The 24,801-nt window shown below is 42.9% G+C and overlaps 1 protein-coding gene across 6 annotated transcripts in view; it reads left to right on the forward strand.

Annotated features, from left to right (window-relative positions):
• The window catches only part of LHFPL2 (LHFPL tetraspan subfamily member 2), a 287,874-nt gene that overhangs the window by 243,145 nt on the left and 19,928 nt on the right, over nucleotides 1–24,801 (forward strand). For all 6 annotated transcript variants that reach the window (XM_063963614.1, XM_063963608.1, XM_063963604.1 and 3 more), the window contains one exon: nucleotides 8,593–9,331. In XM_063963614.1, the coding sequence (XP_063819684.1) occupies nucleotides 8,911–9,331 (421 nt within the window). In that variant the 5' untranslated portion in view covers nucleotides 8,593–8,910. The remainder of the gene's footprint in view (nucleotides 1–8,592; nucleotides 9,332–24,801) is intronic.

The raw sequence follows: 24,801 nt of genomic DNA on the forward strand, positions 1-24,801 counted from the left end.
TATATAATTTATGCTTATCTTTGTTATTTTAAACATAAGAGAGGGAAGGTTATTGGTGACAGGATGTAAGGGGACAGGGAGGTTGGCAGGAGACATGCAAGAGTGTGTTTGTGTGTGTCTGGGGACAAGAACTCTTGTTGAAAAGAGGAGAGGTCTACATATTATCCAGTGACGCCCTAGTTACTCATGAGAACCTCTAAATTGGAGCAAGGTAATGGCTGGCTTGAAAGCTTTTATGGTCTTGGTAGATTAGCATCCATCAGTTCTGAACATATATATAGCTCAACAGCAGTGGCACTGGGGTGGTTGCAGGAACCATCCTAGGTTATGGTGGGGACTCGCTTTGGATTGGGGTCACTGGTATGAAAAGTATAGTTAAGATATCCGGCTTTTTGGTTCCAATTGGAAGTGCCAAGAAAATGCTCAAAGGCTTTGTTATTTAAAGGTTTGTTTCCCCCCCCCCCTGATGGTTAATACTAAAAAACTGAATACCCAATTAAAAATAATGCAGTATACTCCAATAGCTCCTGTGATGGTTTTATTTGCCATTAAACCGATTTAAGGCTTACACTTGACACCAATATCTTCGTATTCGACACCATGTAAGTAAAACAAGCTTGTAAGCTGTGGAACTCTGAACCAGTTTCTGTCCATTCTAAAATCTTGTATGCATCCTGTATTAGTAAGGTGGCTTAGCCAGCAAAGTCATGTTGTAGATGGCATCTTAACGTCATCAGAGTCTTCTTAACATCACTTTTTAGGTTTGTGGGGAAACCGCCGTAGCTATCAATATTGGTGGTCTGGAAATCATGGATTGTTTGATGTAACGCTGCATATGGAAGTGCAAGGATAACTCAACACCCTTGAAATGGCATGTGCGCCATTGGAACATACTGCCAAATTCCTGGTAGTTGGATCAAGCATGCCGACTGTTGGAATGGCGATTCAGTCCCCTTTTATATAGGGAGTTAGTACAGTTGGGAGGTATAGCTGCGTTTGCCACAGGTTCTATTCCCGGCAGCAGGGCGAGCGCAAAGAGTTCCCTTGCGCGCTTGCTGCGCTTGCCAGGCCGTGGGTTTGGTCGCTCGCTGTGATCGCAACAGGATCTATTTCCACTCTATGGGTGTCGTGGACACCCACGAATGTGAATAGCCCCTGTGAGCCGGGATTCCAGCTGTCGGCATTGGCGTCTGTCGGGATTCCGGCATCTGTATCCTGACAACCGGGATCCCAACAGCCGGCAAATTAACTGCATCCCGTTGTAAGCATTCGTGTTTCAAGACCTTCCGCAGGACTGCTAGACTTTCCTGAAGGCTTTTTCTAACTGCTCAACATTTCTGAAATTACTAACCATTTTGGTTCCTTTAAAAAAAAAAAAAAATCTTTCTACATATAATTCAGTTATGAAATGAGAGAGTGGAATTCTTGTGCCTTAAGGTAATTGACTTAAGCCTAGAACCATTTCATGGAAATTCATGAGTGAACTGAAACTGTTATGGACTAATGTTATTTAATATATCTGCAGGAGCGGAAATCACACGTTTGCGCTCAAATATTTTGCATACCCAGTGCCTGCTTTTCATTGGATTTTTTTTCTTCTTACAACAATTATGTGTACAGATCTTCCTTTTTTTCCTGCAATTTGAGATGGCAGAGGTGGAAAAGCTGGCTGATGATCTTTCAGTAGGATTTCCCTGTTACTTTGCGGTTACTTTGCTCTTGTGGCAAATGGCCCAGTCAGTGCAACTTGATCGTGCGTATCTACCAATGACTAATCTACAAGACCTGCGCAGTGCGACCAACATTAGGCTACGTCAACATTGGTGCTTACATTGCATTTCACATATGCTAGAACAAAATACATGTATATAAAGTGTGTTGCTTTATTTACATTTTTAATATTAGTTTGTTTATTTTAAAATACATCTATGGCTTCAACCAAATTACGTGCTGTTTTGTAAAGCGCATGTGGAAACTTTTCCACATTTCCCGTCTCATTGAAATGCAGAATATTAGTCTTTGTTTAGGCTAACACCAGTCAGACCAGAATCCTTTATGTGGAATTTCTCTTCAGGTCAGTGCGCCGTGGTTCCACCCTGTTCTGTTTACAACTAGCTTATACCTTTGGCAAATTGTGGAAGAAATGTTTAATATAAGCTATGGTAATTTAGTTGCTCTACAGTTCAAATTAGCCAAGTTCACTTAGGGTTTCCATGTGTCTGATTTCCCAGGACATAACTCATTCATTGACACTCCCTCTGTCTGTCTGATGGTGCCTCGTCCTCCACAGCTGCAGCGGTATTGACAGAGGCATTAGGTGTATCGAAATATCGGCTTAAACCCAGAAATTAGCTGCATCCGTCATTCTACACTGATGTTTTATTATAGCTAGATGTTTTCCCAGGGCTGTCACCTGTTGCAACCAATGTTGTTCAAATCACACTGCTTATTATTCTTCTATAATCCAGATCCGTAATGCACCCAAATGAGGTGGGAATAGTTCCTGGTAACGGCTTTATCATATTTGGGACCTAAATGCAGCATGAGCGTCCTTTATGATCTGAGTGAACATAGATGTTCATTTTTTTTTATTTTTTTTTTCATTTTTATTATAGGAAGAACTTAAGCTCATTACGGGGTAATACTACTCGGCTAAGCCGTGTTCTAAGTGTACTACAGTATGTAATGCACACTTAGGGGCTTGTTACAAAGTTATGAAATGCAGCTGAAAAAGCTGCAATTGTGTGTGTGTGTGTGTGGTGGGCGAGATGCATCCAGATGCATACAAGTCCAGGTTTTAAGGATATCCATGCTTAGGCACAGATAACCTAATCGTAACTCAGTCAGTTTGATTATACTATCTGTGCACAAGCAGGGATATCCTTAAATCCTGGATGTTGGGGTGCCTTGATAACCGCTTTTGGAAACCACTGGCTTACCCTTTTTGTACACAATATACTGTAATAGTGCAGAGTGGGTATCAGGTCTATAGATCTACACTAAAAAGGTCTACAGTCAATAAGTCGACAGGGTCCAAAGGTCAACTTGTAAAATGTCAACAGGTTCATAAGGTCCAAAGGGTCGAAATATTGACACGGCAATGGTCAACACACATTGTCGATAAAAGTATTTTTTAAAAACACTCCCTCAAAAAATTGTTTACCTTTTTTATGTCAACCATTTCCATGTCAACCTTTTGACCCCGTCAACCTTTTCTATGGTCTACATATTCCATGCCGACCTTTTGACCCTGTCTTATCTAATGCATGTCAACTTATTGACTGTAGACCTTTTTAATGTAGATCTAATAATTCACACCCATGCAGAGTAATGTCTGGACCAGGCATTCCCAACCAGGGTCCTCAAGGTACACTAACAGTGCAGGTTTTAGTGATAGCCAGGCTTGAGCACAGGTGACTTAATTAGCACCTCAGTTATTTTTATTTAACCATCTGTGCTGCGGCCTGGATATCATTAAAACCTGCACTGTAAAGGGCCCTACACATTTAAAGATCCGCCGCCGAGCTGCCCGACGGCGAATACGGTCAACAGGTGACCCGGCGGCGAGGGGGGGGCAGTGATGGGGGGGGCCGCACATCGTTCATCGCTGGTGCCTCCACACTCAAAGATACGAACGGTATCTCGTTCATTAATGAACGAGATCGTTCATATCTTTGAGTGATATCGCCCAGTGTGTAGGGCCTGTTAGTGTGCCTTGAGGACCGTGGTTGGGAATGCCTGGTCTGGACATTGTTATTTAATAAATGCAGAAGCCACATCTACCTTATATAGTGCAGTTAAAAAAGGCACAATTACAATGCAAGTTCATATTCCATTAACCTAAATATACATATTTGTTGTATTGAGATGGATAGAAGAGTAATTGAGGGGCTCAGACCTGCTGTCATAATGAAATGGCTATAGTCAGTGCAATTTTATTGCCGACAGCGTGACATAATTATTCTCTGAACCTGTATTCCTGCATTTGATTTAACCTTATGGAATCAATCATGGATCTCCTTAAAACCTGGACTGTAATGTGGAGTAGGGAAACCCCATTTCTCTGAATAACAACGTTATTGTTGCAGCAGAGAGGACATATCTTATTGCACTGCTCGATTAAACTTTTTTTGAGCTAGAGACAGATTCCGATAAGTTGTGGAAGAGGAATTAAAAGTAACTGTGTGAGGTACTCGAAGTTAATGCCAAGTTCTGTTAACATCTACTTAGTGTACGACGCAAAAGGATGGTGTCTTATAGTCTTGCATTGCTTTCCTGGAAAGGTGAACGACTGTGACATCTGAAATATAACAACGCCCCATACTGTGCTATAGTAGAACCTGACCTGAAACTTCCAGCAGTGAGTAGTGTCTCAATCAATTCATATGGAATTGTTTCCTGTTCAGCAGATAGGAAGGCAAGTGCAGGTCCCGATAGCATCACAGCACCGACTTTCTTATTCTATTAACATACTAAATAAATCCCAATATACCTTTGATTGTTAAACGTTTATTCTATAGATGTTTTTTTAGTTTTTTTAATTCATGTCCATGATGAATTATAGTAATTCACTGCTTTATTTAAAAACAAAAAAGGCAGTTTGGGCGTCCAAATACCTGATTTTTTTATTTATTTTTTCTCTGATTTCTGCTTACCGCCTCAAGAGGTACAGTAGCAAGTAGAAATAATGGTCGCCTGCGGCACTCATGCACAAACGCAAAACCGTTTAATAGCTTCCATCGGGCGCGTATTATTTACAAGTGCCCAAAGCAATTTAAGGATAATTCCCGACACCCGGCTGGTGGTTGATGCCATCTACTGTATCATGGTATTATTTCCAGCCATAGTTTTGCAGTGATAAATATTTTCAAAGAGTAAAAAAAAAATTGTAACTAAATATATTGTTCTCAAAAACCCTCTGACCCCTGATTGGATCACACACCCCTGAGTGGATCACACTGCTATCTGTCCAATAATTGGCACTCAGGGGCAGATGTATTAATCCTGGAGAAGTGATAAAGCGGTGATAAGTACAAGCTGATAATGCACCAGCCAATCCGCTCCTAACTGTTAATGCACCAGCCAATCAGCTCCAATATGTAAGTTAACAGTTAAGAGCTGATTGGCTGGTGCATTATCACCTTGTACTTATCACTGCTTTATCACTTCTCCAGACTTAATACATCTGCCATTTAACCTCCTGTATCAAAATCCTGTTTCCCTATAGATTGTAATATTGTAAGCAGTGCCCTCTTACTGCTTTGTGTCTCTTATTCCTCAGTGTTGTATAACTGTGTCCACAATTGTAAAGCAATTTGCTGACCTGATGCAGAGGCTTTGAGAGGAAGTGGTGGTACTGGTTAGCCAGGGCTGAGGCGGGCATAGTACTTTGCCATTTTTTCTTCAGGGTGGGGTATGGTCACTCCTTCCAGATTTGGCCAAATAATAGCTTGTAACAGCAATTCTGTTTTTCTGCAATATAGGTTACACCAAACTGCTGAGCGTGATGTCATTGTTGGATATTATGGACCGCACAGTGGCTAGCATTGCTACCTGACTGCATTACTCTCATTGCTTCAAATCCAGACAGACATTCTTCCTAACAAAATGATAAAAAAATATAAAGTGGGAGTATAAATATTTGGATAATTTTGCCATTAAAGTACATATGGCTGGGATAGCAATTCCCTTTTTCTTTGTTTTGGTTTACAAAACCCATACATGAACCGTAGGGCCTTCCTGATGCTAACATCCCATAATCCTATTTATTTATGTGTTGCTCGTAGTATAAACGTTGGGAGCTGAAACCTAGTTCTGGCATGTTTTTTGCCTTTTCATGTTTGTTGTGTGTACGATCTGCATGACTGACTTGTTGCAATCCAGCATGTCTTGTTTACGTCATTTACAGTGTGAAGTGAACTGTTTGGCATTGAGGCCTTATCAGAAGATTCCCACCCGGAAAAGTAAACACAAACTTTGTTCCTGTGTGCTGTGAAAGCAATCTGTCTGTGGTTTACTGTAACAGATCTGCCCTTATCTGCTTTCCCATTAATGAGCTGACATTTACCTAGCTCTGGTATTCATCAGTCTTGATACAACAGAGGGCAACTCTTAATTTTTATTTATTTGTGATGTTGAATAGAACATTGTGGAATATTCATCAGCCAATGCTTGTGTGTCTCAAGAAATAGTCCCACATAATCTGTGGCAAAACCATATTTTGGCTGCCTGACCTAACCTTCCCTGAAGTGCAGACCATTGAGGTTATACTGTATATTTTGGACCACTCCTGAACTATTGATACAAAGGAAAAATAGGTTTCAGTCATTGCATTGCAAATACTCTTAAATCCCTGACTTAACACTCTAAGGCAGGGATTCTCAACTGCAAACCTCAAGCACCACCAGCAGGTCATGTTTTCTGGATTTCTTTAATCATGTACAAGTAAGTTGATTTATTTGGCTGGGTACTTATTATCCCACTTTCTTCCTCAGACGACAGAAATCCTCAAAGCATGACGTGTTGTTGGAAACTGGAGGGTTGAGGGTCAGAACCTCTGCCTTACAGTGACACACACTTTTGTTTATTACATTTACAATGATATAAATACATTTTTTGGTCTTAGTTAGAAGTCACCTTTTTAATTAGATTTTTTTTCTGGGTCATTTACTATGCACATTTACTATGCAGACAAGGTTCTGGCAGTAAGTAGTTATTAAGACACCCTGGGCCTAATTCAGATGTGGATGGAAGTGGGATCACTGCTGCTTACTTGGAAGTTGTAGCTATGCACTAGCATGGTAGTGCAGCAGGGGGCGTCTGATGTAAGTAGATGCCTCCTGCATGCATTAGTGATCTGCGATGCATCCTAGGACACGCACTCTGCGATGCATCCTAGAACACGCAAGACAGCCACCACAGTTCCTACAAAGCGGATAGGAAATCTCCATCTTCCAGTGGAGAGCCTGGTCTCGGCACTCCCCCAAAATAGCAGCAGCACGTCTCCGTTTTGGGAAACTGAGCCCATTGCCGGCCCCAAATGGCTGCAACTGTCAATCACTGAGAGTTGTGCCAAAGACGTGTGTGTCCAACGATGCAGAACCTGTACTGCTCTTGCACAGTACCGGTTTCCAGCGCATGCGCAAAGTACGGTATTTTGCGCCATGCGACTCAGATCCATCATTGTAAAAGGGGGGGTGGGTGTCTCCTTAATCCCTTAGAAATAGACCAGTGGCTCCCAAACTTTTTTGACTTACGGCGCCCTAGAGTGTCATAATTTCTTTCACGGCACTCCTAGGCCAAAAGTTTCTTATTGAGAAATTTAGAAAGAAGTATGAAATAAAGTTAGTTATGTTTATAGGTCATCCTTAGGTATAGTTGTGTGGTGAGGGACAAGATTTTCTTCTGTTTGGCCACATATTTTATGATTGGCAGCCATAAGCAGTAGTTTTGCCTATTACATTGACAAGAAATTGTTTAAATTGGTCCTGGACCACCAACCCAGGGCACCCCTGCAAATGTCCCGCGGCACCCAGTTTGAGAACCACTGACCTAGACATTGAGGGGCTGATGCCTAGAGAATATACAATTTAAAAAACTGCAATAAGTTAACCAATACTGCATTGCACTCCAGCAACACCCTGACATGTGATACCTCAACAGCAAACAATGATGGGATAGTTTGCATTCTCCTTGTGATTTATAGTCATTGCACCCTAGTGTATATTGTATCACCCAGTCATCATCTGTACAGGTTGGCTAGTAACACTTGGAGTCTTGGTGACCTCTCCCTGACCAGGTCTGTTTTGTTCCTACACTGAGCAATTCTGCAAGAGAAATGGAAGATTCTAGTGTCCTATACTGAATCCCATTTATAAACCTCACCGCCCACATGTCTGTCACAATGTTGCTTTACATTAACCTTTACTGTAGTCAGTCTGCCTGGCTCTCTGGAGTGAATGAGTGTAATGTAAGATTATGGGAATCACATGCACACTTAAATAAAAGGGAGGTATTGTTTCAGTCTTTGAGCGAGTTAAAAAAAAGTTGTTTTTTTAAAGTAAACTATTCTTAACTGAAAAAATTCTTTATATCCTTAAAGAACTTTTTCATCTTGGCAGAATGTCCTATTATAGACATTACCCCTACCTTATACCTGTATAAAGAGGGTGGTCCCTGTGCTACCTGGCAGTGAATCTGCCCCAAGGGACCACTGAAAAACGGATCACAGAAGAGTAAGTGGTATAAGTGGCCGAGTTTCCCTCCTTGCCACATTATGCTTTTTATAGGATAGGATGTCGCACTAGGGCACCAACAGTGTGTACAGCAGTCGTCTGACCATTCAGGTATCTGGGAGTTGGATGTACTTTTTAAAATGACATTTCCTGAAGTGGAATGGTCTTTTAAAGTTTGAAATGTTTTCATTTGTTATTACTTGCTGGGTATATATTATATTTAAATTCATTAATGCAAGCAGTCCGCCTTCTACCCATTCACTAGTGCAAGTCTATTATAGTGATTCAGATTATGACCGTGATTACAGAGGTGAAACTGTAATAATATTAGTGTCTCTCCCTTCTCTGCCTCCTGTAGGTGTGTGATGTCATCCCGGTGGGCGGAGCCTTGGAACTTGCTTGGAACACTGAAGACTCATGTTTCAGTATGAATGTATGACCGAGGGATCTGCAGCACAGGACAGATGAGGGGAGAGCTATTTCATTGACTACAAAGTGTCTGGAATACAAAACCTTAAGAAGCTGGACTTCTGTTTTTTTCCACCTCACAGGATTATATATATATATATATATATATATATATATTCCCCTCTCCCCTTTTTTTCTATTTCTCCATCAACGTGATCATATACAATTGTGATTTAGCACTGGTAGAAGGCTTTTGGTGGGGTCCACCATGTGTCATGTCATTGTAACATGTCGCTCTATGCTATGGACCATCCTCACTATTGTAGTTGCCTTTGGAGAACTCATAGCTTTCATGAGCGAGGACTGGCTGATTGGCAGAGCTAAACACACGGACATTGAGAATGTGACTGGCGGGCAGCTAGAGGCTTATCGTCCCACACTGGGCATCTATGGACGTTGCATTAAAGTGCCTCAAGTACAGTACTTCCGGAGGGATCCCTTCTGTGGCCCCTACGCAGAGCATTTTAATGAGATAGCAAGTGGCTTCTGGCAGGCTACCGCTATCTTCCTAGCAGTAGGGATTTCCATCCTCTGTATTGTAGCTTTCGTATCCGTCTTTACCATGTGCGTGCAAAGTGTGATGAAGAAAAGCATATTCAATGTGTGTGGGCTGCTACAAGGAATTGCAGGTGGGTACTCACTGGGCAGTCATGTATACAAATATCTCTTTTCTCATCTAATACTGTGCCATTCAAGATTCAGATGACCTACTGCATTGTGGCTTTATGGAAGGAGGTTTATTTATCATTTTCCCTTACTGTACAGTTAGACTCTAAAACAATGGAATTACTTCTAAGGGGGAGATTTATCAAACCTTGTAATAGAGCCAAGTAGAGGAGTTGCCTATAATGGCCAATCCGGTTGTAGCTATCATTTTATAGAATGTAGAAGATAGATTGTAGCTAGAATCTGATTGGTTGTTATGGGAAGTACCTCCACTTGCCCTCTTTAGAGAGCATCTCCCAACATGCTCTGCTGGCTGACAGAATATATTTGGGATTGTAGTTGCTGCTCTTATATTACCTATATTAGCCCAATCATCATGATTTTGCAGTCATTGGCCTGTCGCACTTCGATAGTCCATTTACAATAGTTGGTCCTTGGTATTGAACAGTCGTCTCTCTTATTTGGCAACAATTCCGTCATTCAGAGTCAATTTACAGGCTGTTCCCACGTATGGTCCAATATGGTCATTCATGTTATCCTACCAATTTCATAACACTCGTCTGTGATACAATCTACTCCATCCATACAGTATGTGTTTTTCACGTTTCTCCTGCTTGTTCACCAGTATGCAGTTTGTATGTGCTCCCCGTGCTTGTATAGGCTTCCTGTACAGAGTATTCTGCTCTAATCACGAAGCATATAACTTTCCATTATGCTGTAGTCACAGTGGAACGTGGTGAACTCCTTGCCAGGCTGGCCTTTGTACCTGGGCTGTGTCTCTGTCTGCATTGAACATAATACCTGCAATACCTCAAAGGTCACCTTGTTTATTGTATAGCAACCGTCGCTGCATTGCGGGAAAGTGTCAATAATTGCAGCTGGTATTCTCATCTGTGCTGTCAGTCCTCCTCCTCCGGAGTAATTCTCATTGACTGACTCACAGCTGGTTTACTCCATACAACTCATTTCCCTACAGCTGGGAAACCGCTGTTATTGGCAGCTATTGCTGTGGGCTTGTGTATAGATCCTTTCACACAGCAGTTAATGCAGTGTAACATCTATCTAGACACTGTGAAATAAATCCTGCTAATTATGTATTGTGTAATTCATCCTTAAAGGGCCCCATACTCTACAACAATTTTGCACGATTTCATGCGATTCTGACCTTTCGGGCTGATATATTGTCTAAAAAGTGTCAAATCGTATGTGTTTTCCATCCGATGCGCGATCCCGTGAGTGTCGGATCGGATCCCCTAGATCGCTAGTGCTGCACGATTGATTTATCGGAATTGCATGGAATTGGATTGCAAAATGGTGGTGTTTTTGTGCATGTGATATATTGCATACGATGTATCACACAAGTTTGACTGGCATTCTCCAGGACACCCCCAAGCCCTCTAATCCAGCCCATCAGATAAATCGTATGGCTTACAATTGTACCATAAGATATATCACGGCTTGATCAATTACATGCAATATATCTTATGTAAAAATAGCACAAAAGTACAAAATCGTATGGAATCACTCCCGGGAAGGTCCTTGGGGAGTTCAAGAGAAATCGCATCCGACTTCAGCCTCAGACATATTGTTGTAGTGTATGGGACCCTATACCCTTATTCTGCTCCTAGAGGTACTGTATCTTAATTTGCTTAGTGTCTGTTAGCTGTATTTTTGCCCATTAGAAATATGAAATCAGTGATCAGTTCTAAAGCAGAAGTCTAGTAGTCATTATCTTTTATAATTTTTCTGATTCGTGTTTATAGTTTTAGTTGATGATTTGTATGTTTTTTAACCATTTAACTTTTGTTACCTCTTTGATGTGAAGGGTGAGTGGGACTCATCCTTAGCATTGTATGGGTACAAATACTGTCACTGCAGAAATACATAATATTAGAACTTGTGGTTGGAGAGCGAGTACTCAACATTCACGATCATGACCTCCCTGGCACTTACACACTCGATGGCACCATTATTTGAAAGAAAGGAATCTCCTCTTTTAAATAGTTCTTGTCTGGTGGTGGTCACCAACATTAATACCATATACTATAGAAAGCATGCATCTCTCCCTGCTAACTTCCAAACAGAAACCTGTCCATTTGTGTCATTGTGTGGCAGTGTCAGGGGGTTTGAAGGCAGCAGGAAGCCATGGACTAAGGGGAACATTTACTATGCAGTGATAAGAGCGGAGAAGTGAGCCAGTGGAGAAGTTACCAATGGCAGCCAATCAGCACTGAAGTAACATCTATAATTTGCATACTATAAAATTATACAGAGCTCCTGATTGGTTGATGGGGCAACTTCTCCACTGGCTCACTAAGTAATTTTTCAATTGGAAGTTTCCAATTACAGAAGCTTAATTAGTCCAATAATTACATTACATTTTTAGTTAGAGTATGCATTATCTTGAAAAATAATTGATTTTTCTAATTTTTTTCTTTTTTTTTAGTCACCTCTAAGTACCCCCAAAACATTATTTTTCCTTTTTTTTTTTTTTCGTGTGAAAGTAAATGAAAATAATTAAGTTTTTTTTTTATTATCATCATTTTTTACTTTAAAATGTAAAAACCTTCAGTGCTTTCCTTTTGCCCACTAACAGCCTTCTGTATGATTCTGCAAACAAAATTGTCATTTTTGTTTGGAGTCACCCCACTTTTTCATGCACTTTTCTCACATTGCATTTGGCAGACAATTCCCAAACCCCAGCTGCGAGTACCGCAAATAGGCATTTTTAATTGGATTGGAGAATTCTCGGGGTGCGCGCATTCGTGTGAAGCCTATGAGTTTCAAGAAACAAACTCTCATTTGGCAACTTGCACCTAATTGGATTGACCCCATGGTGTGAGAAGAAGGATAGAGGCAGCAGGAAGAGGTGCTCGGTCCCCTATCAGCACAGAGTATATCAGGAAATGTGCCAAGTGTTGGTGAGGACATGGCAGCATGTGACAGGGCAGTGGCATGATGTGGGAAGAGGGATGGAAGTAGCAGGAAGCCACATACAGAAACTTAGTGGAAGGATCAGGGCGCTCCCATCAGCACAGAATTTTGATGAGACTCGGGTCAGTCGGGAAACTGGATGAACTGAAGCTGAAAATGCGTCCCAAACGCTGCGTTTCCATATCTACTAAACGACAGAATGAGATACATTCCGAAGGTTGGACTCGGTAGGTAATGCCATCTATAGACAGCATGGCCTAATAGAAGCCTATGGGTTTCTTTTTTGCATTTTACTCTGAGAGGGATCCAACCTGATCCCTCCCAGTGACCCGTGCTGCATGCATTTGCTGCATGTGCAGATGGACTCTGGGTAATGAACCCGGAAGTCCTTCTATCACAAAGGATGGCTCTTAGCGGGAGGGTGGTCCTTCTGGATTTTAATCACAATTTGTAGGTACATACCAACTTTATTAATGCTGGTATGTACCCAGTAAGTGTCAGGATGTATCGCATCCACTATGTGATGATGTGGGAAGATTGCAGAACCAACTTGCAGGGGCTTTTTTTAAGAGAATCCAAAACTTTGTATTAAATTGGCTTTGTTTCAGCTATAAACTAATCTTGGGTGTAGGGGGTATTATGAGTGCTGGTACACTAGGCTGTTAGGTCTGCAGACGGGTGCCACTAGGCTGTAGAAAGAGAGCACAAAGAGAGATAGTTGTGGACAAGCTGTTGATAGACATGTCTGTGGGATAACCGCTCAGTTCTATTTAAGTTTTGCCAATCTTCAGTTCCGTGCCTATGGAAATTCATATCTGGAACAAGCTTACTACACAGCTCTCATCACATGTCCTGGGCTAATGAGATGAAGTCCGCCAGTGATCAGGATTTGACATTATCTAGCTGCGAAGAGACATGTAACAGGCAGCCCCAGTGCCCTAACCAATTTTCTACTTCCAGGATCTTAATTTGAAAAGCTTCCCATGGGGCTGACACAGGACACAGGATAACTTTCTACTTTTCAATGTTGTACTGAATGATAAACATATAACCATCATATATAACAAAAAAGAAAAGAACAATTTTATATAAGAGCATAAGTTATGATGGCTACATACTTTCATTTGCCTGTGGGATCGGGTAGTGGAACACTGTGGCATCCCCAGCATTTATGCAGCACTTGCCTGCATTGGCGACGCATTCCTCCACTCTGTTCTCTAACAGAGGTTCAGGGCTGGTCTGCAGATGTACTGTGCCAGTGATAATGATGTGCAAGCCGCACACGTCAGCAACGTGGGCATAGTTATTTCATTCATATATAGATCACTCTACCTGCACCTGCAATGTGAGGCTGATATAAGTTACTGGAGAGTTATGTGACTTGTAGCCATACCCCTAATGTCTGTACACATCTTCAGTATCCTGTACGTCCGCTGCCGGCGGACTGGATCCTGGCGTCGGTATGCAGACCGCCGGGATCCCATACCCAAGTGCCACCAATTTACCATTTAAAAAAAAACAACAAAAACAATAGTTACAAATTGTGTGGAGGCCAAATGACTTTCACTGGGAAGGGAAGATTGTGTAATCCAATTGTACAATCAGACTTCCAGTATCTATTATATTGAATTATGTCTCTTTAATCACATCTCTTTCTGAATAAACATAGTTGAACGGTCTGGCTAGTCGCTGTGTGTGCGGTGACAGCATTGCGCCCTGCACTTAAGACGGAAACTGCAGTTCACCATGAATAGGCATTAGTTGCTGTAAACTGCATCTCCTGCGTGAGGTTTACACAGCTCGGGCAATTAAATAACTCCTGGCAATCATCCCTGGAGCATAACAAACTCACGCTGAATTGAATTCCCCCCTATGTGGAGTGGAGTCCTTTTTTGTGAATACTCAATGTGCAGCGTGTGCAGTGGATGATTATTTTAGGAGAGGGAGCGGACTAACACTTACTCTAAACTGATGGGGATCAGTATATCCGTATAATGACGTACTATTGCGTACACTATTAGGCTCCATGTCTCCTGTGTGTCTGCTGATTAACAGTCCTCTGCAATCCACAGATATTGCATTAAATCCAAAAGAAAGCAAAGAAATGAAAATCAGTTGTGTAGAATTTGGTAATCTTTGTTTTTAGAACTGAGCGTCTACGAGGTGGCAACTACAGGCCAACTTGGCATTATCCAGGTTTTAGGGAGACCCTTCACTATTCCATCTAACATAGCTTATGCCTACCAGAGAGCGATCATTTTGGTTGTGTTCTCTCGCCGACTGAGACGACTCTTTATATTGGGTCTAATTCAGAGTTGATCGCTGCAGGAAATTTGTTAGCAGTTGGGCAGAACCATGTGCACTGCAGGGGGGGGGGGAGCAGATATAACATGTGCAGAGAGAGTTAGATTTGGGTGGGGTGTGTTTAAACTGATATCTAAATTGCAGTGTAAAAATAAAGCAGCCAGTATTTACCCTGCACAGAAACAATATAATACACCCAAATCTAACTCTCTCTGCACATGTTACATCTGCCCCACCTGCACTGCACATGGTTTTGCTTAACTGCTCACAAATATGCTGCTGCGATCACTCTGAATTACCCCCATTCTGTCTAATGTTGGTATGCCTATCATAGTGATTACCTGGTTATGTCTTCTCTGCCTGGGGGCGGGATGTACTAAGCAATGGCGGTACATTCCGCCACTTACCACATTGATACTAATCGCATATGTACTAATATATGTGATTAGTATCGCAAAGGACAGCTCTTCTAATGGGGGTAATTCCAAGTTGATCGCAGCAGGAATTTTTTTAGCAGTTGGGCAAAACCATGTGCACTGCAGGGGGGGCAGATATAACATGTGCAGAGAGAGTTAGATTTGGGTGGGGTGTGTTCAATCTGCAATCTAAATTGCAGTGTAAAAATAAAGCAGCCAGTATTTACCCTGCACAGAAATAAAATAACCCACCCAAATCTAACTCTCTCTGCACATTTTATATCTGCCTCCCCTGCAGTGCACATGGTTTTGCCCAATTGCTATCAAAAATCCTGCTGTGATCAACTTGGAATTACCCCCAATAAGCGGTGCTGAGAGGGATCACAGTAAGTATGCGGAAAGAAAACCATAGATAACCAGCAAAAGGTGGCGTTACCCTCTGCTCCGAAGCCCTGCATTGCTGGGCTCAGTACATGTGGAAATGCTCTAAAAACCATGACTGAGACAACCCTTACATTCTGTGGCTTCACATATTGCAGATTGGTTTCTGAGCTCAAATAATGTAAAAAAGAACACTAGCCCTTCCTGCAATCATTTTGGTTTTTTGGCTTTTCCCAAGTATCTTGGGATGTTCGATGCTTTGAAACAATCACTGAAGTTTGTTTAACATAAGCCTTCAGAACAGACTAATTTTCCAGTCAATGAGAAGTCTACACACCGTGTACACTGGCAGTGAAAGGCTCATCTGGAGCAATGATTCATTCTCTGTGGTAGTCACCTGTGAGTATCTAGCATTATCTGTGACGGTCAGAAGGGGCCGTCCAGAACATCCACATTTAAACTTGGGATTCAAGTATCCCCTATACTGAAAACAGGGAACCTGGGTGAGGGGCTTGCTGTACATTATACCTTATGGCAGGCCTGGCCAACCTGTGGCTCTCCAGCTGTTGTAAAACTACAAGTCCCAGCATGCCTTGCCACAGTTTTGCTATTCGGAAATGCTAAAACTATGGCATGGCATCCTGGGTTGTGTAGTTTCACAACAGCTGCAGGTTGGCCAGGCCTGCCTTATAGTTATAAACGACTAGGGTTATGAGTCTGTCTGTATGTAACGAGGGACAGGGAGACAGTCACAGTCTCATGGTGCTCTGTCTACTGGGAATAATATGCTCCCTGATAGGTGATAACGTTCTGATTCTGGGAAGAGTTAATTTTCCCAGTTTTCAATATGCTGGCAAAGGATCTGACTTCTGGGCAATGAATAAAGAGGGAATTCATCATTTGCAGGATCTAACTTGTACACTGACACATTTCCACCAAGACTCTGCAGATGTGACGTAGTTGCAGAATAGAATGAACAACTTGAAAGAGCCAACATTCCTCCCAGCCTGCGTTGATGTGGTTAGGAGAGAATCCAGGTTGCCAGCGACATAATCCAGTGGTCAGAATCTTATATGAAGTAAAACTGGTTTGTGGTAAAAATAAATAAACAAACAAACTTTTTTGTAACTGAGCATGCCAGGATTTACATGATCCATAGAATTAAATTGCATGCCACTCTGCCAGGATTATGGGAAATTGCTGATTCTTTGGCCAGGATGACTAGGTATCGGCTATATACTGTAATGGAACCTCGCCTCTAGTAGGCAGATCATCAAAGTAGAGCACAAATCTCTCTACACATCTTATGGTTGCCCATACACTTGTGCGATGCCCCGCGACACGACATCGCGGGGCACTGGCAGTTCAGGTGCGATGAAATGGCGCCTGAACTGCCAAAGTGACTATCATACGATAGATCGCATGGTAATCTCGTGATGGGCACGTCACTGCCGAGTGGGAGCGGCCTCTGGCTCTCCCGGCGGGTGCCTATCGCGCATCACAGTGCGATAAATCGCATGTGTTTTAAAAACACATGCAATCGCACTGCGATGCGATAAATATTAAGTGCAGCACATACTATCATGAGACGCGATATTCGAGCGGCGTGCCCGCGCATCGTGTCACATGGTACCTTAAATGTGCATACAATCCTTCGATTTCTCTCACAGATGCGGTCAAAATCGAAGGATTTTATGCCATATCTCACAAGTGTATGGGCTACATTAGTTGTGGATGTACCATTGCTTTATTCAGCAAGGCATGTTCTATGAAAGTCTACATTATAATATAACATTTATTTTTCTTATAAATGGGTTTCTCACTTCCAGGTTAGTATAATGTACAGTATTGGCTTGCAAATGTCCTCTGGCAACTTTTAACAAATACATAGTGTGATAGATATATATGTTTTATTTCTGTTTTGTATCTTATATTTTACATTTCAGACATGTCTTTATTTTAGCAAACTAGAGTGTGGCTTTGTATTGCCAATGAAATATGTGAGAAATGATTATCTCAGAAGAATATGATCAAATAAAACGCACCTAGTATTCAGTGCATACTAGTCTAGTGACCTTTGTACAATACAGAGCTCATTGTAGTAAGTGCTACTAATAACACAATGTGTGGTATATGCTATACTTGTTCTGAAACCTACTGTACTGTGTTATGCAGACTCCAGAGTCTCTTATGGCATTCCAGTGCAGGCCCCCTAAGTCCCTAGTGGCATTCCAGTACTGGCCCCTAAAGTCCCTAGTGACATTCCAGTGCTGGCCCCCTAAATCCCTTGTGGTATAGGTATAACGGTGCTGGCCCCCGAGTCCCTAGTGGCATTCCAGTGCTGGCCACCTGAGTCCCTACTGGCATTCCAGTGCTGGCCCCATAAGTCCTTAGTTGCATTCCAGTGCTGGCTACTTAGTCCCTAGTGGCATTCCAGTGCTGGCCTTATAAATTCCTTGTGGTATAGGTATAACGGTATAACAATGCACCCCCTCAACACCCTAGTGGCATTTCAGTGCTGGCCCCCTGAGTCCCTAGTGGCATTCCAGTGCTGGCCCCCTAAGTCCCTAGTGGCATTCCAGTGCTGGCCTCCTAAGTCCCTAGTGACATTCCAGTGCTGGCCTCATAAATCCCTTGTGGTATAGGTATAACGGTGCTGCCCCCCTGAGTCCCTGGTGGCATTCCGGTGCTGGCCCCCTGAGTCCCTGGTGGCATTCCGGTGCTGGCCCCCTGAGTCCCTGGTGGCATTCCGGTGCTGGCCCCCTGAGTCCCTGGTGGCATTCCAGTGCTGGCCCCCTGAGTCCCTGGTGGCATTCCAGTGCTGGCCCCCTGAGTCCCTGGTGGCATTCCAGTGCTGGCCCCCTGAGTCCCTGGTGGCATTCCAGTGCTGGCCCCCTGAGTCCCTGGTGGCATTCCATTGCTGGTCCCCTAAGTTCCCAGCGATATAACAGTGCATGACCCCTAACACCTTTTTGTTATAACAATGCACCCTAGTGGCATTCCAGTGCAGGCCCCCTAAGTCTGTAGTGGTATTACAGTGCAAATTCCCACCAGCGCCCCAACTTTGCGGAGTTTGTATGTTTTCTGTGCTTGCATGGTTTTCCTCCGGGTTTCCTCGCACAATCTAAATGATCTACAAAATCTTAGCTCCACTCCAGGGCCGGTTAGAGGGCCCTCTGCCGCCCGGGCAGGAAATGGGGGTGTGGCTTAATACAGGGGGCGTGGTCAGTTACGCCCCCTGTATAGTAGTAGCGCCGCTTAAATGCTGAGCGGTGCGCGATGACGTTATCGCGCACCGCACAGCAAAAGGTCCTCTCCACGAAGGGAAACTAGACGCGTAGCGTCTAGTTCCCTTCACAGGGGACACAGCTCACAGCCGGGGGACACAGCGGAGGGCACAGCAGTGGCGGATCTTGCCATGGTGCGGCGCCCCGGGCAAAAGTCCTGCTTGCCCGTGGCAAGATCCCGCTACTGCTCCACTCAACTATTCGACCCAATTCTCTGTAATCCAGAAAACCCACTGATCTATAGAAGCTGCTGCTGATTAATGTACAGATGTAGCCAAGCTCATCGTGGCTACAGTACATCTGCTGTAAACAGTCAGTCCACGCACGCCTAGCCGCGTATTTAGATGCTCCCATTCATGCAAATGGGGTGCATGCGTGTCTAAGAGCGTGGCTCTGCTGAATCCCATTGTCAGGGGTCTAACTACTTCCCAAAAGCAAAAATAAAAAAAGTACTTACAAAATATATAGGTTTTGCTTTGGTTTTATGAAACAGCCTTATATATTTAAGATTGCCACTTACTATAAAAATAATATTTCTCATTACTGAATAATTTAGCGTAATGTGGAATTATTCAGTATTTCCATTCCTAATCTGAAGGACACCTCAATGAGCTTCCCGAGTGCTTGTGACACACGCGTATCTCTTTTAATATACAATGTCCAACACAAACACACACTATATAATAACGATGATTTGGGTGGTGAGCCCCTTGTACACACTTAACTGAAATAACCAAGTGTTTTCCCTATTAACGGTGTCACATGACATGGACATCCGCAACACAGACAGAAAGCTTAACAGAAGTAAAGCTTTTATATCTTAGGAAAATGATTGCAGAAGTGGGTGGTCATGGTGTAAATCAGCCAACACCATAAAACTACACCTAGACAAACAACAGATAAATTACATTACACATGTGGTATTAATAAGCTCGCCCGGTGAGGCAGAATCATATTATGCAAACTAATTACACAACTTGTACAAAGAATTGCGTAGATTATGTACTCCCAATCTATTATATATACACAGTCTCGGTGATGCAGTATTTCCAAAAAACACAATTTGGTTTCTTTCTTCGTAAAAAGAGTCTTTTTGTTAGTTCACCTTGGTTCCAATATTACCTCAAAGACACAAGATAACCACTATACATAGTGCACATCAGTGGGTCAGGTAATGACCCATTATCACAATGATCATAAAATAATTCTAAAATCATGTAAGAAAAGAACACTTTAAATACGAACACATGAGAACGCCATAGCAAGGAGTAGAATGAACACCATAATATATCAGAAAAATGGATAGACAACAGTTTAAAAGCTGTGAGTAAAATCTGTTTGGTCTGACACAATCTAGGTAAAGCATTCAGGGGATGTTTTTCTTTTGATTGTCACACTGGCCGTGGTCCCACGTTAGAAGCCCCACCCCTTGTGATGTAATGCTGCAATTTGTGGGTCTGCGACGAAAATTCTGACTAAAAGTATTCGTCAACTACAGTTTATTTCAATTGAAAAGTGAGATTCACTGACTAAATCTTGGCAAAAACAAAGCCAAAAAAAAAAAAAGCAACTAAATATTAAATCATTGCCAAAATTAACACTGACAGTAGGGTTTTAAAATTTTAAAGAACAATTATGCGTTTTAGATATTTGTAGAAAATAAATGACCTTTTGTGAAGGAAATAGGATTGTGTATTGCACTTGTTTATTCTAGCAAACTTAAAGCATTCATTTGTATATGATATATGGGAGTACTCTGGTAAATTAGACTCAATGTGTAACACATTCTCAACCTAAAGAGCATAGATTACTAAATACATAGTTAAAGCTATGCAAAATCCTTAAGTGAATTTTAGAGAAATGTCAATTTGTAAAATCCATTACAGTATCCTTAAACTGTTTGCAACAGTTATGACTAAAACACTGACTAAATAAGACTAAAATGAAAACTGAGCTCCAATGACTAAATCTTGACTAAAAAACAAAACAAAAGAAAAAGACTAAAATTAAATTTTAAGTAAGCGAGCAAGACTAAATTGAAAATCCATGTCAAATTTAACACTGACTGCAACACATGAAGATTGTACAGATGTCCACTACATAGTTGATAACATTGAAAATAATTTCCGTGGACATTAATCCGTTGATCTCGTTCACCAAAGCGTGTATTACGCAGCCTTGGAGCACTACAGTCAGTAATGCGTTATGTTCACATAATGTAATTACAATGGCCACTTTTGTTTCTGCACTCGTGTTTGATAAGTAGTTGATCATGCCTAGATAACCGTTATGTACAAGGGGTGTGCAATAAGTTTCCGGATGTGCAGTGTATAGCTAGAGTAGACACAATCTGACAGTCTGATTGTGAACTGTAATCTCTGATTAAAGTTCTTGTGAAATGTCAAGGCACAAAACATATAAGCAGCACTGCACACCAAATAAGTCAACATGTTCACTTCCTTCAGAAACTCGTTATGCAGCTCATCAAAGGTCACTTGAGAGCCATGATCTTCTATGACTACAAGAGTGGCTTGCGACAACAGGAGGGTTTTGACAGAATGTGAGTTGCTTTTGGGGAGGATGCACCATTCCGAACCACTGTTTGAGTGGTTTGCAGAATTTTGGTGTGAGAGTCAGTCCATGAAAGAGGATGAGGAACACCGTGCTGTCCCGAGGACAATATTGCTGCCGGGCGGGCCATACAGTTGAGGTGGATACCAGGGTGACCTTGGCCCAGTTAGAGAAGGAGATAGGCATCTCATCAGGATATCTCCATTTGATCCACGAAAATCTTGGCCTGATCAAGGTTACCACACGCTGGGTGCTCCATCAACTTGGTGCTGCAACATGCTAGCCTGGGTTGAATGCAGTCGTTCAAACTCTGGGAGATCATCAGTGGCAATGAATCCTGGAATTACAGTTTTGACCCTAAGAGCAAACAGTCGGCCCAGTGGACCCCAGTTGGTGGTGTGCCGCTACATAAGTTCCGATGTGAGCGCAGCGTGGCCAAGCAGATGGTGGCTGTTTTTGTGGATAAGACTGGTCATGTTGCTACCGTACCACATGTGGAGCAGCATACAGTCACTGGGGACTGGTACGCCAACCAGTGCCTGTCGCAAGTGCTGGAAGCCATTTCCAGATGCCATCCAAGATCTCTCACTCGTTGTGCCCTTCTCCATCATAACAATGCACCTGCCCACAAGTCCAGGAAAGTGGTGTATTTTCTGGCCCATGAACGCATCCAGGAGCTTGGTCTTCTGCCGTACAGTCCAGACCTGGCCCCCTGCAACGACTTTGTGTTCCTACAAATCAAGTGGGATTAATTTTGAGTCACTGGAAGCTGCAGTGGAGACCTTCATCCAGCATGTAGAAGACATACCTGCTTCGGACTGGTCCAGCCGCTTCACCAAGTGGTTTGAACGCATGCAACTTTGCACAGACTCCTCTGGCGAATACTTTGTTTGTAAATATAATACTTTTTGTGCATCCGGAAACTTATTGCACACCCCTCGTATGGTTAGAGCTGCAGCTAAAAAGGAGTAATATTATGTTCAATGCTGATAAATGGGGACACATTTTTGAGGTCTTAGCCTAGGGGTGCAGGTATTATATTTGTAATGGTGCTTTGGAATATTGATTTATTTACCTGTTGCTTTTAATAATGTATAAATCACCAAACCAAGGGTAGTAGAACAAGGAGTAACTGCATGCTTCCGGTCTGGCCTGGTGAGCTTCCACTCACAATGGCGGGGAGAAAGGTAACTGGAGCCTTCCAGTTGATCAGTGTTTTCCTAAAGGTCACATCTTAAAAGAACATTTTCATTACTGGAAGTCATCCTGAGCACATCTGCTGTTGTGGAGAGAATTACATGTTCTCTGTGACTAATAAACCTCTAATACTGTAACTAATGCCGATTTCCACTGTGGCTTTCCGTTCCACATCTCCAGTGAAGTACAAGTTAAATATTATTCCTTATACGGGGGCAAATCTTTCTCCAGTATTATCAATTGTACTTGCACTTCAGTGGATCAGGAGGTTTTTTTATTTTATTTATGTTTAAGTCGAGAAGAGTTAAATAAAAAAATAAAAAAGATTAGGGAAATATTCTACATTTACACAATTTGCTTTTGGAATTGAACCTTAATTGTTTTTCACAGCATACTGATCTGACCGCAATCATTCCCGATTGGTTCATGGACCTTAAATACGTAATCCACAGGAAAATTTCTAAAGTGATGGGTATATTTAGTAAAACTATTTTACCAAGGTAGAAGTGCGGGGTTTTTTGAGATCTCCCAATAGAACATCATTATATTTTGCATACTGTTAATCCTCCAAGCAAAGTAATTTCTCATACGTCCTAGAGGATGCTGGGGACTCTGTAAGGACCATGGGGTATAGACTGGATCCGCAGGAGACATGGGCACACTATAAGACTTTGAATGGGTGTGAACTGGCTCCTCCCTCTATGCCCCTCCTCCAGACCTCAGTTAGACTCTGTGCCCAGGAGTGACTGGACACACACTAGGGGAGCTCTACTGAGTTTCTCTAAAAGACTTTATGTTAGTTTTTTTATTTTCAGGCAGACCTGCTGGCTACAGGCTGCCTGCATCGTGGGAGTGAGGGGAGAGAAGTCAGACCTACTTCTTCTTAGTTCAAGGGCTCTGCTTCTTAGGCTACTGGACACCATTAGCTCCAGAGGGTTCGATCACTTGGTTCGCCTAGCTGCTTGTTCCCGGAGCCGCGCCGTCACCCCCCTCACAGAAGCCAGAAGAAAGAAGCCGGGTGAGTATGTGAAGAACAGAAGACTTCAGTGACGGCAGAAGACTTTGGTAACGGAGGTACAGCGCAGCGGTCGCGCTGTGCTCCATGCTCCCACACACCAACGGCACTCACAGGGTGCAGGGCGCTGGGGGGGGGGAGCGCCCTGGGAAGCAAGTTACTGATCTCTTAAAACGGCTGGCATAAAAAGCATTTTCGGTGCCTGGGCACCGTGTCCCATACCCCCGCCAGCATAATGCAGCGCGCTGCGCGCCATTGCTCCCGCACCGACGGCTTACAAGGGTGCAGGGGGGGGGGGGGGGCGCCCTGGGCAGCAATATATACCTTTTTTAAGGGTGGCTACGTAATATACAGTGTGTGGACACTGTATAGGGAACCCCACTGGCATAAAGAACAATATTTTCTAGCGGGCTGAAGCACGCCGAGAAGGGGCGGGGCTTAGCCCTCACAACACTTTCAGTACCATTTTCCTCCATGTCCCCGCCATAGCAGTGAAAACACATGGGGGGGGGGGCACAGTGTTTAGTGTATATAGACAATATAACACTAAGTTAGTTAAATGGGCTTCTATTACAGTGTGTTGTGCATATACCCTGTGTTTCCCTGGTCAGAATACCCACTATAGCTTTTTAGTCGATATATGTCGACAGGCATGAGTGCTCTGTCACAAACAGGGGAATGGCTGTCGGCATTGCCGACGCCTGTTGGTCCATGATGCAGTTGATGCAGTGTCAGCAGGTCGGTAGTTGTTTGCTTGTCAATAGTGAACACTGTATGGGTGACACAGTCGTATGCGGGTGACCCTGTCGGCACCAACTGTTATTACTGAGAGTAACTTAACATGCTGTAACTGCCTTATGCCTGTGAATATATATATATATATATATATATATATATATATATATATATATATATATACTAGGTGATTCATCGCGCCCTACGGGCGCTCTTCACATCGTCGCAAGGGGCTACGCCCCCTTAACCCCTGCACGCCTTTCTGGTGTTCAATATTTGTATTATATGGAGAATTACCAGCATTCCTAGTTTTGTTAGTGATTAAATATTGCACAACAAAAGGGCATGCGATGGTGAAGAGGGCGTAGCCCCTTGCGACGGCGTGAACAGTGGCTGCAGGGCACGATGTACAGAATGTAGGTGTAAGTTCAGTGTGGGAATGGAGGGGCTTGAAAAGAGGGTGGGTGCAGTGAGGTGGAGGTGCCTCTCCGTGCAGCTGATCACCCCTGATTCAGGGACTCACTGGTAGCGGCTGCGGATGGTGTTCAAGGTGCTGCGTGTGGTGGAGAGGTGGGCTGTGGATGTTGGAGGGT

The sequence above is a fragment of the Pseudophryne corroboree genome, chromosome 1 (genome assembly GCF_028390025.1).
Source record: "Pseudophryne corroboree isolate aPseCor3 chromosome 1, aPseCor3.hap2, whole genome shotgun sequence".
Taxonomy (NCBI): Eukaryota; Metazoa; Chordata; class Amphibia; order Anura; family Myobatrachidae; genus Pseudophryne; species Pseudophryne corroboree.